This window comes from Neoarius graeffei, chromosome 12, assembly GCF_027579695.1.
Source record: "Neoarius graeffei isolate fNeoGra1 chromosome 12, fNeoGra1.pri, whole genome shotgun sequence".
NCBI lineage: Eukaryota > Metazoa > Chordata > Actinopteri > Siluriformes > Ariidae > Neoarius > Neoarius graeffei.
Window position 1 is genome coordinate 79,635,625 of NC_083580.1, and position 18,357 is coordinate 79,653,981.

Below are 18,357 nucleotides of genomic sequence, written 5' to 3' on the forward strand. Positions count from 1 at the left end.
TCTGAATTAGAAAGATGTGAAGAGGATTCACATTACTGTCACAGCATCGGAGTCTCGGTTTCTTTCTATAAAACACACACACACAAGTAGCTGCAGGTTTGCTTCCAAACCCTTAAATTCTTGTCAGCTGTTTTTGATGAAGCAGGACATGTCTCTCTGTCTGTCTCTCTGTCTGTCTCTCTCTCACTCTCACACACTTGAACTATCACGTTTTTCATGTCAAATACCAAAGCATACTGAAGCATGCTCATAGCCCTTTTTTGGTTTCTGTGATGCAGTACTTTCGGAGAGTAGATCAGCGCCAGTGTGAGTCTCTGTGCCAATTATGAACAGTCTGTCAGAAAGTCTGCTCGGCTGGTCACAGGGCAGAACATCACCATCACAACCTGCTCAGATGGAGAACTTGGATTCCAGTTCCATGTGAAATCTGATGATGAAGGTGAACAGACTGAGGAGGAGGAACAGGCCGTGGCAGAACATTCTCTCTACTTCAGAGACTTTTGGCTCCACAACAGCAGTTCAAAAGTGTGTTTACTGTAACTGTAAAGTGGCACCAAAATCAGAATCGGTCTCCATCTAGCCATCTATCTATCCCTTTGACTATTCATGTATCTATCCATCTATCCCTTTGTCTGTCTGTCTGTCTGTCCGTCCATCCATCCATCCATCTATCTATGTTTGTCTGTCTGTCCATGCATCCATCCATCTATTTAACTACCTATCCCTCCCTTTGTCTGTCTGTTTATCCATCCATTCATCCATCCCTCCCTTTGTGTCTGTCTATCCATCTATCTACCTATCTATCCATCCCTTTGTCTGTCTGTCTGTCTGTCCATCCATCCATCCATCCATCCACCTACCTATCCATCCATCATATAAAACCAGTTAAAACAGTCTTATTAGTCCACTCACTTGTTGGACAGGTGACAATTTGTGTTCTCAAAGCTAACTATTAGGCCATGACCATGGGGAATCCATGGCCTAATGGTTAGCTTTGGAACCAAAAGGTCACTGGTTCAATCCCCTGGCGCATAAAGGGATATCCACCATTAAAATGTAGAATTTTTTTTAACTATATAATTCCATAACCTCATGACAGATGATTGAAACATTAGCATATAATCTCCAATAGAGCCTGTACTGCATTTAATTACATGAAATAAACTCTGCATGGTGTTACACTGACCCTGTGAGCTACTACCTTTTTTAGGAGGTGTTTTACCAACTTTGGACTTTTCCATCAGTAAGAGTCAGTAGAAGATGCTTGGTGTGTGTCAAATGCTGTTGGGTGTTGTGTAAATCAGTCAAACCCTCTCATCACTCTACAGGTTAGAGAACCAGCTTTGGGACCAAAAGGTTGCTGGTTCAATTCCATGGACCGGCAGGAATGGTGGAAGTACCCTTAAAGTGCCATTCCACCATTGGATGTATTCTTTGGCATAAAATACAATATATTTTATGACAACATGACTAGACAGAGAAATCGTTTAGCTTCAAAATGATATATCAAACATAATTTTTTGACAACGACAAGTATATTAATTTTGCGACCAAAGTCACCTACCCTTTTAATTTCCGCGCGGTAGTGAAACGTGATGTCATCGGCAGGTTCCCCTTCTTGTGTACCACGTGTCGGTCTATTTTTAGACCAGGAAACCCCCAAAGTGAGAGAGTCATTTCTCCTTGTATATGGGGGCCAAAAAAATTGCGAAAAATTTTGAGTTAATCTTTCAGTTAGCTAGATTTATTGGTATTAGCTAGATTTATTGGTATTATTTTTATCGCGTTCTATCCGCCATTGCTGATAATATGTGCCACGTCACACGTCACGTGGTACACAAGAAGGGGAACCTGCCGATGACATCACGCACGGAAATTAAAAGGGTAGGTGACTTTGGTCGCAAAATTAATATACTTGTCGTTGTCAAAAAATTATGTTTGATATATCATTTTGAAGCTAAAAGATTTCTCTATCTAGTGATACCATTTATATATGTTGTCAAAATATATTGTATTTTATGCCAAAGAATACATCCAAGCAAGGCACCTAACCCTCAACTGCTCCCCAGGCTGCTCTGGGTTAATGTTGTATGTCGCTCTGGATAAGACCGTCTGCTAAATGCCATTAACACAATGTAAATACACAATCACATGATCAAAGAATTTGCTTCAAAGCACAACCTTTTGGGAATATTTTATCACCTACGCAGTACACTTTGCACTGTCGCATGGCTTAATTTTATGACTGTGAGCATCAAATCGATATACATCGATCATCCAGGCTGCCACCAGGCACTAACATTAACGCCAACACCGACACTGCAGAGCCAGAGTCTGCGAACACCAAGCTAACAATCGAACATAGAGCAAAAGACAAAATGAAGGTGCACTAAAGGTGACGGAGTAAAGGAGACTAGCTAGCTAAAAACAAAACACCCAAGTGTAGCGACAATTCCAATAACAAGGGTAAGATGGCTGCCATTTTGACAGCTTGCTTACGGGCAAATGTAGAGTCGCAAAACACCTGCGCTTGTCCAGAAATGAAAGTGGCACGAAAAAGCATTTTATAGTGAATAAATATTTAATTAATTATTAAAAAGCACTGAAGCACTTTGCTTGCACAGCTGAGGAAAGACATTTATCATGAAACACCTTGTTTCAAGAAGGCTCGAGCTAGTGTGGAGAAAACGGTATTGCTTTTTAGATTTAGCTGGAGTTGGATTATTTTGCATGAGAGAGAGAGAGAGAGAGATGCCAGGCACAAGATTGGCATGGACAGATTAATCAGTTTGAGTCCGAAGGGAATCAGAGGTCTCGATATCCATTAGGCACGTCTTTCCTGAAGCGTCCATCAATGCTCATGCTGAAATAAAGAGCAGCTTCTCATCTAAAAGGGACTTGTTCAGCTTCATCTGCTGGATTCAAAGCTCTTAAACACACACACAGCACGTTTATTCCATGTTTACTCCTGCGGTGGTTAGCACGGTGCAATGCGTTAGCGCTGCTTATTAATGAATAACGAAGAGTAATGAAGGAGGATTTCTGAAGAGATTACAGCAGATTCTTTTCACATGAGCACGTAAGGCAGTGATGGATCGCCGAGCTGTGTGTTTGTGAATGCAATTTAATTACGCCAGCTGCTGTCATTGGGATGATGAAAAGTCTTGACAAGATTTTTGTTGTGATGATGATGATGATGAGTAAGCATGCTGTTCATTCATTCGAAGTCCACCAGTAGTTCAGTGGAATTACTGTCGCTTTATATTAATTTTTTTCAGGTGAGCACATAAAGAACGCCACTAAACACCATCTCTCTCTCTCTCTCTCTCTCTCTAGGATGGCATGGGTCACTTGAGAATCACGGAGAGAGGTCTGAAACTAGAAGGTGACTCAGAGTTCCTCAAGCCTCTATATGCCAAAGAAATCCAGTCCAGATTGGTGAGTATCATGAACACCAGACACTCCCTCCCTTCCTCCATCCCTCCTTCCGTCGCATCCTGAACACAGCTACTATGATATCAGCAAAAGTGTGGAGCGGATGGATGGCTTGATAACATGTGGGGCACAGGTCTTATCTGTCTACCAGCAAAAGCGATAGACAAAGCAGGCAGAAGAACGAGTGAAAAGTGAAAGCTGAAAGGAGCAAGAAAGAGTGAACTGAATAACAAAGGGGCGCTGAGATTAGAAACAAACCATCCATGGATGATGAGGAAGGACGGACTACATATGTCTGTTATTTACCTCATTTACTCTCTTGAATGGAAAAAAAATTAGCTTGTAGATGAAGCAACAAATTCAGTCTTTTCAACACAGAAATAAATCTGCTTAGAGAAACTGTTCACATGAGACCAAAAGCATCAAGAAACAAGTTTTAGTAGCTTATATAATTAACAGTTATTCCACAAAATCGAGACGTACATGAGCTGATAGCCAGTGAGGTGCGCAGCACCAAGATTGAGTGGAATAATTGTTTTATTCTATCCACATTCACTGGATTTGGAGAAATGGAGCATTTTTATTTTAATTTTTTTGTAAATTTGATCAATAAAAACTTTATACAAAACATCTGACAAAATCATTTTCACTTAGAATGTAAACAAAATGATGAAATGACAGGAGCAATTTGTGAAAAAAATGCTATAATAACAATTCTTGAAAAAAATTTTATATATATATATATATATATATATATATATATATATATATATATATATATATATATATATCATCAAATACTTTCATTCCATATTTTTTTGTATATTTTGGGGGTTTGTTTTTGAGTAGAGCTTTTATTTTGTCCTCGGTTGATTCAGCAACACGCTCCACCATTTTTTTTCTCAGCTCACGGTATATGAGCTGATATCCTAGTAGTAGAGTAGCCAATCAGAGCACGTGATTGCTCATATCCAGTGAATGTAGACAGAATAATAATCATTTAGTTTGTGTATGCTAGCATTCATAGACATATTAGGGCCATTGGAGGTAATTATATATGTATATAATTTTCCCACGGAGCTGAGGGAGGGGTTAATATTCCAAGAAAATAAACCCCTCCAAGGTTAACCCTTTGGTGACTGACCCCTTGAAAATGGTTCCTCCAGGAACTATGACTTTTCAGTTGTCAAGACAACAGAAGAACTAAAATACAAAAACAGAAAGATACGTCACAATGCTCTTGTGCACAAAACAAAATGCTCTTGTATTTTAGTTTTTCCGTTGTCTTGACGACTGAAACGTCATCGTTCCTGGAGGAACCATGTTCAAGGGGTCAGTCACCAAAGGGTTAAAGTTGTAAACTTGCAACAAAAAAAACCCCCACACAAACAGTTTTTTTTTTCCCCAAGGTAAAGGAACCACATGGTTTCATTTTTCAAGTTTGAATCAACCTCATCACACTCCAGATGTCACGGCTGAGATGAGATTTTTAACTACATTTCCCAGAATGCACTGCAGCCGGGAAGCATGTGAACATCGTCTCAGAGAATATCAACGTTGTTTTTTAAATTTATTTTGAGATTTTTTTTTAATTCTCTGAATTTCTGAGGTTTATTTTTTCCTTGCAAACTGTCAGATTTATAATCTCTGAGAATATCAGAGTTTTATTTTTCTCGTAAATTTATGACTTTAGGCGGCATGGTGGTGTAGTGGTTAGCGCTGTCGCCTCACAGCAAGAAGGTCCTGGGTTTGAGCCCCGGGGCTGGCAAGGACCTTTCTGTGTGGAGTTTGCATGTTGTCCGCGTGGGTTTCCTCCGGGTGCTCCGGTTTCCCCCACAGTCCAAAGACATGCAGGTTAGGTTAACTGGTGACTCTAAATTGAGCGTAGGTGTGAATGTGAGTGTGAATGGTTGTCTGTGTCTATGTGTCAGCCCTGTGATGACCTGGCGACTTGTCCAGGGTGTACCCCGCCTTTCGCCCATAGTCAGCTGGGATAGGCTCCAGCTTGCCTGTGACCCTGTAGAAGGATAAAGCAGCTAGAGATAATGAGATGAGATGAGATTTATGACTTTAATCTCAATTTCCAAGGGTTTTTTTTTTGCTCAGAATATTAACCCTTCCCTCATCTCTGTATTATGAAGCGCTTTAGTATTTAAAGTATTGGCAGGAAAACTGTAACACACTGTATTTAAGTAATAAACACCATGAAATAATATATACAGTCTCAAAATGCACACAAAAGCCCTGAAACTAGTCAAAAAAAAAAAAAAATCAGGCACTAGAAAAAGAGAAACACATTTTCTTCTCTTTCGCAGCCTTTCAGTGGGAAACAATGTCAGTGTAGTGCACATGCATTTCTGATGTTCAGACAATGTCCATTCCATAATCCCCCCCATTTCTCTCTCTCTTGATCTTTACAATATATTTTACAATAGAAATAATTCTGTACATCATCGACACACTGTCTGCACTTACACTCAGCCTTAGCTTGCAGAAATTTATTTGATTCACTTGCAATAAAACAAGATTTTGCAACTGTGGAATAGTTTAAAATTCACCTGATTTGACTTATGAAACCCTGGTGTGAACCGTCTAGCTGGCTGCTCCTCCTCCACGGAGCATGTTCATAATGCGAGTCTGGGGCAGCGTGATTCCTGCCCCAACATGCCTCTATTTATTTGGATTCAAGCATCAATAGATTTATTTATGTATATAACAGTAGATGTCCAACAGCAGTGAAATGACATTGCAACAACTCAAACATTTAGAAACAGTTAAGAAATTTATTTAGAAATCTGGTCAGGATGGCTAACGAACAACATTTTTACAACACCAGATTCTCAGCTAAGGGGAATATTGTTCATCCACCTGCCAAACTCTGAAGGAATTCCCACGAAACCGTCAATGAGGGCGTAGCTCACTCTGGCCCCGTCTAGTCCAGAAGGAATGATCAAAAGTGGGCCACCTTGCACAATAAATGTTGTAAGCTATATAGAAGCTATATATAGAAGCAATATCCACCCTAGAAATACCGACCTACAGTATTTACCAGAAAGAATCCAAAACAGTGAGGAATTGACCAAGAAGAAGTGATTTTTGTTTAACTGCTCATTAAGTCAAGTTTATTTGTATCGCACTTTTAACAATAAACATTGTCGCAAAGCAGCTTTACAGAATTTGAATGACTTAAAACATGAGCTAATTTTATCCCTAATCTATCCCCAATGAGCAAGCCTGTGGCGACGGTGGCAAGGAAAAACTCCCTCAGACGACATGAGGAAGAAACCTTGAGAGGAACCAGACTCAAAAGGGAACCCATCCTCATTTGGGCAACAACAGACAGCCTAACTATAATATTAACAGTTTTAACATGAAGTCTGTTCCGTTGATGTTATAAACTCATTGATGGAAACTTGAGTGCAAAACTGTTCATGACAACTGCAGTCCTAAAGTTAGCAAGTCAACTGTAGTCCTCAGCCATAAAAGCATTACTGTAAGAGTCCAGAGCATCTTCCAAGTGTGACTTTCAACTGTCCTCATGGGGCCGTCCTCCACAGGAGCGATGTGATGAGACTCCAACCAGATACAGGGCACCAGGATGGATCAGGCAGGTCTGAGGAGCAGAAGAGGTTCAGCATCTCGATCTCAGGATTGACCTGTAACTCAGAGGGACAGATTTTTTTTTTTTTGGGGGGGGGAACACGGGTTGTTAGGTATGCCCAATGTCACCTGAATAAGTAGGAACAGTATACATATTGCACTGAGTACAAGCAGGGACTCCGGCAACTAACTATGACAGCATAACTAAAAGGGGAGAGCCAGAAGGTAACACAGGCATGAGGGGCCCCGGGACATAAAGCAACAGCCACTACACCATCAACAAACTCGAGTGAGCAAGCGAGTGGGGACTGACAGCATCCATACATCCCAGTTTACCAAAACACTCTGTCTGAGGACCCTCCAGATCTACACCTTTACCTCATAAACACCATTAACACAAGGCTTGACTAAATAGATAGGTTTTCAGCTGAGACTTAAACACTGAGACTGTGTCTGATTCCCGAACATTACTTGGAAGGCTGTTCCATAACTGTGGGGCTTTGTAAGAAAAGGCTCTGCCCCCTGATGTAGCCTTCACTATACGAGGTACCAGCAGATAGCCTGCACCTTTTGATCTAAGTAGGCGTGGCGGGTCATAGAGGACCAGAAGTTCACTCAGGTACTGTGGTGCGAGACCATTCAGTGCTTTAAAGGTCAATAGTAGTATTTTATAATCAATACGAAATTTGATTGGGAGCCAATGCAGTGTGGATAAGACAGGGGTGATGTGGTCATATTTTCTAGTTCTAGTAAGGACTCTTGCTGCTGCATTTTGAACTAACTGGAGCTTGTTTATGGACTTATTGGAACATCCAGACAGTAAGGCATTACAATAATCCAACCTGGAGGTAATGAAAGCATGAACTAGTTTTTCCGCATCATGTAGTGACATTAAATTTCTTATCTTAGCAATATTTCTGAGATGAAAGAAAGCTATCTGGGTAATGTTATCAATGTGAGTTTCGAATGAAAGACTGGGGTCAATAATCACTCCGAGGTCTTTTACTGCTGCACGTGAAGAAACAGAAAGGCCATCCAGAGTTACTGTGTAATCAGAAAACTTACTTCTAGCTGCATGTGGTCCGAGTACAAGTACTTCAGTCTTGTCAGAGTTAAGCAGAAGGAAGTTAATAAGCATCCAGTGTCTAACGTCCTTCACACATTTCTCAATTCTATTAAGCTGGTGTCTCTCATCAGGTTTTGCAGAAACATACAACTGTGTGTCATCAGTATAACAGTGGAAACTAATACCATGCTTATGAATAATATCACCCAGAGGTAACATATATAAAGAAAAAAGCAGTGGACCCAAGACAGAACCTTGCGGAACACCAAACTTTACCTCAGTATGTCTAGAAAAATCACCATTTACATCAACATACTGATAACGATCAGTTAAATAAGAGCTGAGCCAGGAGAGAGCCGTTCCCTTAACTCCCACAACATTTTCTAGTCTATCCAGAAGAATGGAATGATCAATGGTATCAAATGCTGTACTAAGGTCAAGCAACACAACCAGCGAGACACAGCCCTGATCAGATGCCAACAGTAGGTCGTTTACTACTTTAACCAGAGCTGTCTCTGTGCTATGATGAGGTCTAAATCCTGACTGATACATTTCATGGATGTTATTCCTATGTAAATATGAGCATAACTGCTGTGCCACAGCTTTTTCAAGGATCTTGGAGATAAAGGGGAGGTTTGATATTGGCAGATAATTGGACAGCTGACAGGGATCAAGGTCAGGTTTTTTAATCAGGGGTTTGATAACTGCTAGTTTAAAGGATTTGGGTACATAGCCAATTGTAAGAGAAGAATTTATTATTTTTAGAAGCGGTTCAATGACTTCAGGTATTCTCTGTTTGAATAGACGTGTAGGATCTAGTACGCAAGTTGAGGCTTTTGATTCCGAGATTAATGAAAGTAATTCAGTTTCTTTTAGGGGAGTAAAACATTCTAATTGCTGATCTGATACAGTTATATTGTTAACTGCAGGGTCACTTACATTGTCTGACCTTAAATTAGTAGTTTGAATTTTTTGTCGGATATTTTCAATTTTGTCATTAAAAAAATTCATGAAGTCGTTGCTACTACATACTGCAGGTGTGCATGTGTTGATAGTGGACTTATTCCTGGTTAATTCTGCTACAGTATTAAACAGGAATCTAGGATTAGTTTTGTTATCTTCTATTAGGGAGGAGAGATATGTTGATCTCGCAGCACTAAGAGCTTTTCTATACTTCAGGAAGCTCTCCTTCCACGCTAATTTGAACACTACCAATTTTGTTTGACACCATTTACATTCCAATTTTCGAGTGGTCTGTTTTAAAGTGCGAGTGTGATCATTATACCAGGGTGCTAATTTTTTGTCTCTGACCATTTTCCTTTTAAGAGGAGCTACATTATCTAAAGTATGGCGGACTGTTGACTCTAAGCATTCAGTTGCCTGATCAAGTTCTGCAGGGGCTGACAGTGACCCAATCAAAGTTGATAACTCTGGGAGATCATTTATAAAGCTCTGTGCAGTAGTTGACATGAATGTACGTTTAATACAGTAGCGTGGTGAGGTGCATATATTATTACTCAGACATATTTTGAATGAGATAATGATCTGAGATAACTTCAGACTGTGGAAGTGTGACTATATTTTCTACGTTTAACCCGAATGTTAGTATTCGATTGAGGGTGTGACCACCATTATGGGTCGGTCCTATGACATTCTGATTAATCCCTACTGAATCTAAAATGGATACAAATGCTGTTTTTAAAGGGTCTTCTGGGTTATTGAAGTGAATATTAAAATCTCCGACAACTAAAGCTTTGTCTAAGGAAATAACCAGATCTGAGATAAAATCTGCAAATTCAGAAAGAAACTCAGAATATGGCCCCGGGGGCCTGTAAATAATAAGCAACGGAATTAACTGGGTAGACTTATTTTTCGAGGCTACATACATTATATGAGTATGAAGAACTTCAAATGTATTAAATTTATAACCAGGCTTTTGTGTTACACCGAGATAATCATTATAAATAACCGCGACGCCTCCTCCTCTGCCAGTTAGACGAGGCTGGTGTATATAACTGTATCCAGGAGGACTAGCTTCATTTAATGCTATATATTCATTTGGCTTAATCCATGTTTCAGTTAAACAAAGTACATTAAACTCCTGATCAGTAATGAGTTCATTAACCATTAGCGCTCTAGATGTAAGAGATCTAATATTTAATAGCCCCACCTTTAGATCAAAGGTGCTGGCAGCAGCTGTACAGTCAGTATGATCTAATTTTATATTGATTAGGTTACTGGAACAAACTCTGAGTATTTCTACTTTTTTTGTTGAGCTCAGGGAACAGACACAGTCTCGATGTAGTGGATCAGCATTCTCTCTGTGATCTCAAAAGTAGCAGAAAAATGGATAGCTGACTTAATTATTAAACATCTTGACAAAGGCCACACCTGCCTGCATCCTATGCAGTTTGGGTTTCGTGAGCGCCGCTCGACAGAGTCAGCAAACTGTTTTTTTTATTTTATTGAGAGGGTAAAAAGGCTGTTAGATAGGAGTTCTTGTGTTGCTGCTGTCTTCCTCGATCTTAAAAAGGCATTTGACACGGTTAGACACCAAATTCTTCTGTCCAAACTAAGTCATTTTAACTTCTCACCTGCAGCTTTGCAGTGGTTTAAATCATATCTGCAAGATAGGAAACAGTGCGTGAGTGTTGCTGGTGTTAAATCTGCCTACCGTAACTGTCCAGTTGGAATACCACAGGGTCCTATTTTAGGGCCACTACTGTTCTCACTGTACATAAATGATCTGCCAGATGTGTGTCATACCGTATATTCCCAGATGTACGTATGCAGATGATGTGGTTATTGTATGTCATGGTAAAACCCCCAAAGAGGCTGCATTAGTCCTGACATCTGTGTTGACCAGGATTCAAGATTAGATTAGATTAGATTAGATTAGATTAGATTAGATTAGATTAGATTAGATTAGATTAGATTAGATTAGATTAGATTAGATTAGATTAGATTAGATTAGATTAGATAACTTTATTGATCCCTTTGGGAGGGTTCCCTCAGGGAAATTAAGATTCCAGCAGCATCATTACAGATAAACAGAGAAAATAAATCGAGAAAACCTCTAGATAAATTAAAATAAATTAAGTATTTACATATATAAATATAAAATAATAAGATATGGGGAAGAGAGGAAGGGGGAGGGGGAAAGGGGGGGAGAAGTGGGGTTAGGGTAAGTGTGTGTGTGTGTGGGGGGGAGCAGGAAAGATATTGCACTTTATATTGCACATTGTCCGGTATTGCTTATTGTTAGGCTAGGCTACTGCTCCTTCCCGTCCTCTGTCCTCCTGTTACCCCTCCTCCCCCCCAGAGAGGAGTTGTACAGTCTGATGGCGTGAGGGACAAAGGAGCTTTTGAGTCTGTTCGTCCTGCACTTGGGAAGGAGCATTCTGTCACTGAACAGGCTCCTCTGGTTGCTGATGACGGTGTGCAGAGGGTGACTGGCATCGTCCATGATGTCCAATAGTTTGTCCATAGTCCTCTTCTCTGCCACTGTCACCAGAGAGTCCAGCTTCATGCCGACCACAGAGCCGGCCTGCCTGATCAGTTTGTCCAGCCTGGATGTGTCCTTCTTGGATGTGCTGCCCCCCTAGTATACCACGGTGTAAAACAGGACACTGGCGACCACAGACTGATAGAACATCCACAGGAGTTTCCTGCAGATGTTAAAGGACAGCAGCCTCCTAAGGAAGTATAGCCTGCTCTGTCCCTTCCTGTATAAGTGATTGGTGTTGCAAGTCAGCTTGATGTCCAGCCACAGCCCGAGGTACTTGTAGGAATCCACAGCCTCCACCTCGACTCCCTCGATCAGAACTGGTCGTGACCTTGGTCTGGACCTCCCAAAGTCAATGACCAGCTCCTTGGTCTTCGAGGTGTTGAGCTGCAGATGGTTCCTGTTGTACCACACAGCAAAGTCCCTCACCAGGCTCCTATACTCCTCCTCTCTGTCCTCACTGATACACCCAACGATGGCTGTGTCATCAGCAAACTTCTGAATGTGACACAGCTCCGAGTTGTAGCAGAAGTCCGCGGTGTACAGGGTGAAGAGAAGAGGGGCCAGCACCGTGCTCTGGGGTGCTCCAGTGCTGCTAATTACAGTGTCAGACATGATGTCCTTCAGCCTGCCGTACTGCAGCCTGTCAGTGAGGTAGCTGGAGATCCAGGTGACCAGGCAGGGGTCCACTCGCATCCTGTTCAGTTTGTCCTGAAGCAGTAGGGGCTGGATGGTGTTGAAGGCACTCGAGAAATCCAAGAAGAGGATCCTCACTGTGCCATTTCCCTTATCCAGATGCGAGTGGGCTTGATGTAGCAGGTAGAGGATGGCGTCTTCCACACCAACACCTGCCTGGTATGCAAACTGCAGACAGTCCTGGACATGTTGTACCTGGGGTCTGAGGAGGCTGAGGAAGAGCACATCGTCTTCATCAGATGTGAAGTGAGTGCCACCGGTCGGAAGTCGTTCAGCTCGTTGGGCCACTTTTTTTGGGGAACTAGAACGATACATGACTGGCTACTTGACTCATGTTTGCTTGTGAACACCAAAAAGACCGTGTGTATGTTTTTTTCCAAGAAGTCAGTAGAAGCAGTCAGATCCAATGTGTTTTTAGGGAGTGAGGAGCTTGACCTAGTAAAACAGTTTAAGTATCTCGGGGTGACATTGGACCCAACCCTAACATTTAAAACTCACATCAAGAAGATCTCAAATACCATCAAGTTTAATCTGCAGAATTTTAAACAAATTAGACCCTTCTTAACAACCGGTGCCGCCAAGGCATACCTGCATTGTATGATCTTGTCTCACATCAACTACTGCTTCTCAAATTGGTCCTTCACAGGTGTCACAACTCTCAGACCAATTGAGCAACTTTACAAGAGAGCCCTAAAGGTATTTGATAAAAGAACATATTCATACCATTATTGCAACATCCTGGAAAAATATGACTTTTTTAGTTTTGACAATTTTAAGCTTTTTAAACATGCATGTGTGATCTATAAATCCCTACATGGATTGTACCCGCCTCCCCTGGAAGAGTTCATTAAAAAAACAGTCAGATAGGAGCATAGGGACCAGAGCTGTCATAAGAGGGGACTGTGAGGTGCAATTTAGATGCACAACATTTGCCCAAAACATGTTATCAGTTCAGGGATGTTTGGAATGGAATAAGCTACCCATCAATATCAGAGAGTGTCTGTCTTTTGGGACTTTTAAAGTACAACTTACAGATTGGATCTTAGACAAACAAACCTGTGAGCATCTGTAATCATGTTCAGTCTGGGATCTCCCTTGTGCGTGTAACTGTATGTTGCACGCACAGGGGAGTTTGTTCATATGTTTATATAACCGATATATGTGCAGTCATGTATACACATGTACCTATATGTGTGTGTACATGATTGTACATTGTACACATTTATATGGTTTTGGCTTTTTTATTTATTGGTCTATTGTGATTGTGATTTTTTTTTATGAACTTGTATTGTTAAGCGTTTTATGTTTCTTGTTTGGGGACTATGGATGGAATTTAGCATTTTTGCTAATTCTGGTGTATTTACAGTGCATATCTCATGTATGCAGTGTTTATTTAATACGCATTGTCCCATCTAAATAAACAAATAAATGAAATGAAATGACCCTGAGCGACAACTCTGTGCAGCAAGCAGACAGTCGGTTTAGCCTGTTTGTCTGCTCCCTGGCCTTGGCTCTGGATTGTCAGAAATGAACTAGGCCTGTTCTGAGACTATGACCTATGCTGCAGGAAATGAGAGCAGCACCTTCCCGAGTGGGATGGATCCCGTCCTGCCCTAACAGGCCAGCAGTGCCCTCAAAATTAGCCCAATTATCTATAAAGCCCACACTGTTTTCAGAGCACCACCTGGACAACCAGTAGTTCAGCGACCATAACCTGCTGTAAGCTACATCGCCACACTGCATTGGGATGGGGCCAAAGCATACTACAGCATCAAACATCACCTTCGCTAATTTAAACACCTCTACAAAGTTACTCTTATTAACCTCAGACTGACAAAGGCATATATCATTAGCTCTTGCATGGATAACTATCTTTGAGAACCTGTGCTTACCTAGGACCCTAAGATTACCTGCTATGTCTGGCACCCTGGCTTCCGGTATACACCTGACTAAAGCTGCTGGTGCCCCTAAAGGCTGAGCTAATTTCACTTGCCGTATGACAGAGTTCCCTATAACCAGATGTCAAATAAACTGTTGGCCGACACAGCTTATTGAATTTGACTTGTGTCTTTATTCACTACTCACATGAATCTTACATGTCTGAACTCTCATCCCTCAGTGCGAACCCTCGCGTTACTTCCTGTCTAGTCAGTTGACTACGTAATGCACCATTTAACATTACTGATACCTTGACATCTTCCCCTCAAATTATTTTACTTCTAGAACATGGGGTCACAACATTAAGTTTAGTAATAGTAAACCTTATTTCCTATTGGTCTTGACACCTTAATAAGAATGAACCCTTTTTTCACTTGTCTTTTACATAACTCAAATTTTAAGCTACTGCTCAGATTACTTCAAAATGTAAACCATAACACAAACTAAAACTTAACTTCAGTGTTATGAGTTACTTAACTAAATGTCAATTCTTTTCACAGGTCTAATAACTCTACCAAACCTGGTCACTGTCAGTCCTTCAGGTGTTACTCTAGGACTAGGACTGTCAAGGTATCAGTAATGTTAAATGGTGCATTACGTAGTCAACTGACTAGACAGGAAGTAACGCGAGGGTTCGCACTGAGGGATGAGAGTTCAGACATGTAAGATGATCGATAGATTAGGGATAAAATTAGCTCATGTTTTAAGTCGTTCAAATTCTGTAAAGCTGCTTTGCGACAATGTTTATTGTTAAAAGCGCTGTACAAATAAACTTGATATTAACTTTACTCTCACACAGTCCCTGGTCAGAGCCTTGCTGGGGTGTTTCTTTCTCTGGCTCTGTGGCTGATTGCCCAGTGTCTGTGTTCTCTTCTTCCGTCATCGGCGGCACTTGTTGAAGATGTCGCCTATTTCTCCTCATCTCTCCTCCTCCTGGCGACTTCACCTGGTATGAGCATGGCGTACCACACTCCTGCAACACGGATGATCGGCCTCTCCACACCTTCTCCCCATCCAGCTTGGACAGGACCTGGTCACCCGTGTGTAAGGGTGGTAAGTCCTTTGCTCCGTGTCTCCGGTTATAGTAGAATGCTTGTTGTCGTTTGGCTTCTTCATCTCGGTGACAGATGAGGTCTTGGTTTGGCTGCCTTGGAAGCAGGTTTTTCTTTAGGGACGGCAGTGTTGTGCGAATCTTACGCCCCATGAGCATTTCTGCCGGGCTCACTCCAGTTGACGTGGTTGGCGTGGCGCGGTAGCTCATTAAAGCCAATAGGGGGTCGGCTTGCTTCAGTATGCGTTTGGCAGTTTGCACTGTGCGCTCCGCGTGCCCATTGCCTTGTGGGTTGTGCGGACTGGATGTGGTATGCTCAATGTCATACTGCCTGCAAAACTCTTTCCAAGCATCACTGATGTATTGAGGTCCATTATCACTGACTATCTGCTCAGGGATGCCAAACCTGGCAAATGTTGTCTTCATTGACCTTACTACCTGTTCTGTTGTTGTGGTAGGTAAATGTAGTATTTCTAGATATCGTGAGTAATAATCTGATATCACTAGGTATTGTTTTCATTTGTATTCACAAATGTCTGTGGCTATCTTTTGCCAAGGTCTCTCAGGCAGGGGTGTCGACTGTAACAGTTCTCTGCGCTGAGTGCGCCGGTTTGTATGACAAAAGTGGCATGTCTCAATTTTCCGTTTAATGTCCCCTGACATCTTCGGCCACCACACAGTTTCTTGTGCACGTTCCCTACACTTGGACAGGCTCTGATGTCCCTCGTGTATGCGGTCTAGCATCTCTTGTCTCAAGGCCTGCGGGATTGCAATGCGACAGCCCAGCATGATAAGGCCTTCACACTTAGACACTGAGTCTCTCATCATGAAATAGTCTCTAACACTATCTGAAGTTCTACTCACTCATTTGGGCCATCCATCCCTGATCAGCTTTCTCACGTTCTGGAGCTGCGGGTCCTCCTGTGTGGCTGTCCTGATCCTGTCTAGCTTGCTTTGTGAGACAGGCCAGCTGTGGGTCACTGCATTCATGTGGCATGCAATGACCACTTCCGTGGTGCTGTCTCTCTCCTTCAGCGGGCTGTGCGAAAGTGCATCGGCTATGACCAACGTTTTACCTGGTGCATACTCTGCCTTAGCATTGAAACACATGAACCGCATCATGAGTCTTTGGCGCCTCACGGGCACTGTGTCTAGGTCTTTGCTATTTATTAGTGTCACCAGTGGCTTGTGATCTGTTATGAGTCAGAATTTGTCCATGCCTACCAGGTATTTCTGGAACCTTTCACAGACCCATACTTCCGCCAAACATTCCTTCTCTATTTGCGCGTACCTGGTTTCCGCGTCTGACAATCTCCTGGAGCAGTACACTACTGGCTTCCAGCTCTCTCCATGCAGCTAGAGAAGGACTCCTCCCATCCCGTAGCTGCTCGCATCTGCTGACACTGCGGTCAGTCTCTGTGAGTCGTAGTGGGCCAGTACAGGCGAGGTGACGAGGGCTTCTTTCAAGCGCTGAAATGCTCACTGCTGTGGCTGGTCCCAGGTCCAGGCCGTCTTCCCCTATAGAAGCTCATACAGTGGGCCTGCAACGGTTGCCATGTCTGGAATGTATTTGCTCATGTAATTAATCATGCCCATCACACGCTTCAGTTCATGGACATTGGTGGGCACCTGTAACTCTCTTACGGCCCTCACCTTGTCTGGGTCTGCTCTTATCCCGTTGGCGTCCACTATGTGGCCCAGGAAATGCAGCTGTAGCTGTGCATAAACACATTTTTCTTTGTTCAGCTTAAGGCCTGCTTGCTCCATCCTTTCAAGTGTGCTTTGCAAGTGTCTGTCATGTGTGGCCTTGTCTTTACCATGCACAATCACATCATCCATGTACCCTGCTACTCCTTCCAGGCCTTCTAGCAGTTCATGCATCTTGTGCTGGAATATCTCTGGTCCCAAACGGAAGGCGGGTGAAGCAGTACCTCCCGAAAGGTGTGATGAATGTGGTTAAGATTCTGCTCTCTTCATGCAGCGGTATCTGCCAAAAGCCTGAGGCAGCGTCGAGGGAGGTGAACATGGTGGAACCAGCCAGCTTGGCCAGCATCTCATCTGTGGTAGGTAGCTGGTAAGTTTCTCTCTTTATGTTTTCATTTAGCTTCTGGAGCCCTACACAGATTCTGACTGCGCCTGACGGCTTTAGAACTGGCACCATTGGCGCACATCATTCTGTTGGTTGTGTCACTTTGACGATCACGCCCTGTTCCTCCATGCGCTGCAGCTCAGCTTGGACTTTGGGTAGGAGTGGCAGTGGGACTCTCTCCTGGCTGTGTGTATGGCGTGTGGAACAGCATCCTCTCATAGGTGTATCTTCACCGGGTCAGTCTTCATCGTCCCCTGGTAGACAGAAGCTGCCTTCACTTGCTGTACTTGCTTTACTAGCCCCATCTCTACTGCTGTGTCTCTGCCCAGCAAGTTGCTGACTGTAGGCCCTCTTGCTACGTATATGTTGAAAATGTGCTTTCTTTGCTTGTGTAACATACTAGCAGTAAATTGTCCCATAATGTCCAGTGTTCCTCCTGGACTCTCTAATGGACCCTGGTGTGACTCCAGCTTTCTTTCTGGTTTGAGTGTTTTGAATGTTTCCAGGTTCATTATGGTGATGTCAGCTCCCATATCTATTCTAAATCTCACTGGCGTGTAACCTATGTGGATCTGCTCTGTCCATCGTTCTGCACTGCTATGTTTTTGTTTACTCACTGCACCGAGGTAGAAGCTTTCGTCCTCTTCATTGCTCTGGTTAACTTCCCTCACAGTCTTTGTGAAGCATTTTCTTTCCCAATGCCCCTTCTTCCCGCACTTCCTGCATTTCGAATCCATAGCTGGGCATTTGGCTGCATTTTTGTGTTTTCCTTACCGCACCAACTGCACTTGCTCTCCCCTTGGTAGCCGTGCTGCTGTCCTTCGCTCCTCTCTGCCTGCGGTTTTCCTCCTTTCTTCACGAATATCTTTTGTTTCACTGCTTGCACGGTCAGCGGCGCTTGCTGCTCTTGCTGCATTATCTGTTGTGCTACCTCTTCAGCTTGCCTCACCATAAGCACTGCTTTTTCGAGGGTCAAA

General features: G+C 42.6%; 1 protein-coding gene across 7 annotated transcripts in view; it reads left to right on the plus strand.

The window, feature by feature from the left end:
* Positions 1-18,357, plus strand: part of sgcd (sarcoglycan, delta (dystrophin-associated glycoprotein)) — a 410,547-nt gene that overhangs the window by 304,152 nt on the left and 88,038 nt on the right. For all 7 annotated transcript variants that reach the window (XM_060936506.1, XM_060936508.1, XM_060936507.1 and 4 more), the window contains one exon: positions 3,337-3,438. In XM_060936506.1, the coding sequence (XP_060792489.1) occupies positions 3,337-3,438 (102 nt within the window). The remainder of the gene's footprint in view (positions 1-3,336; positions 3,439-18,357) is intronic.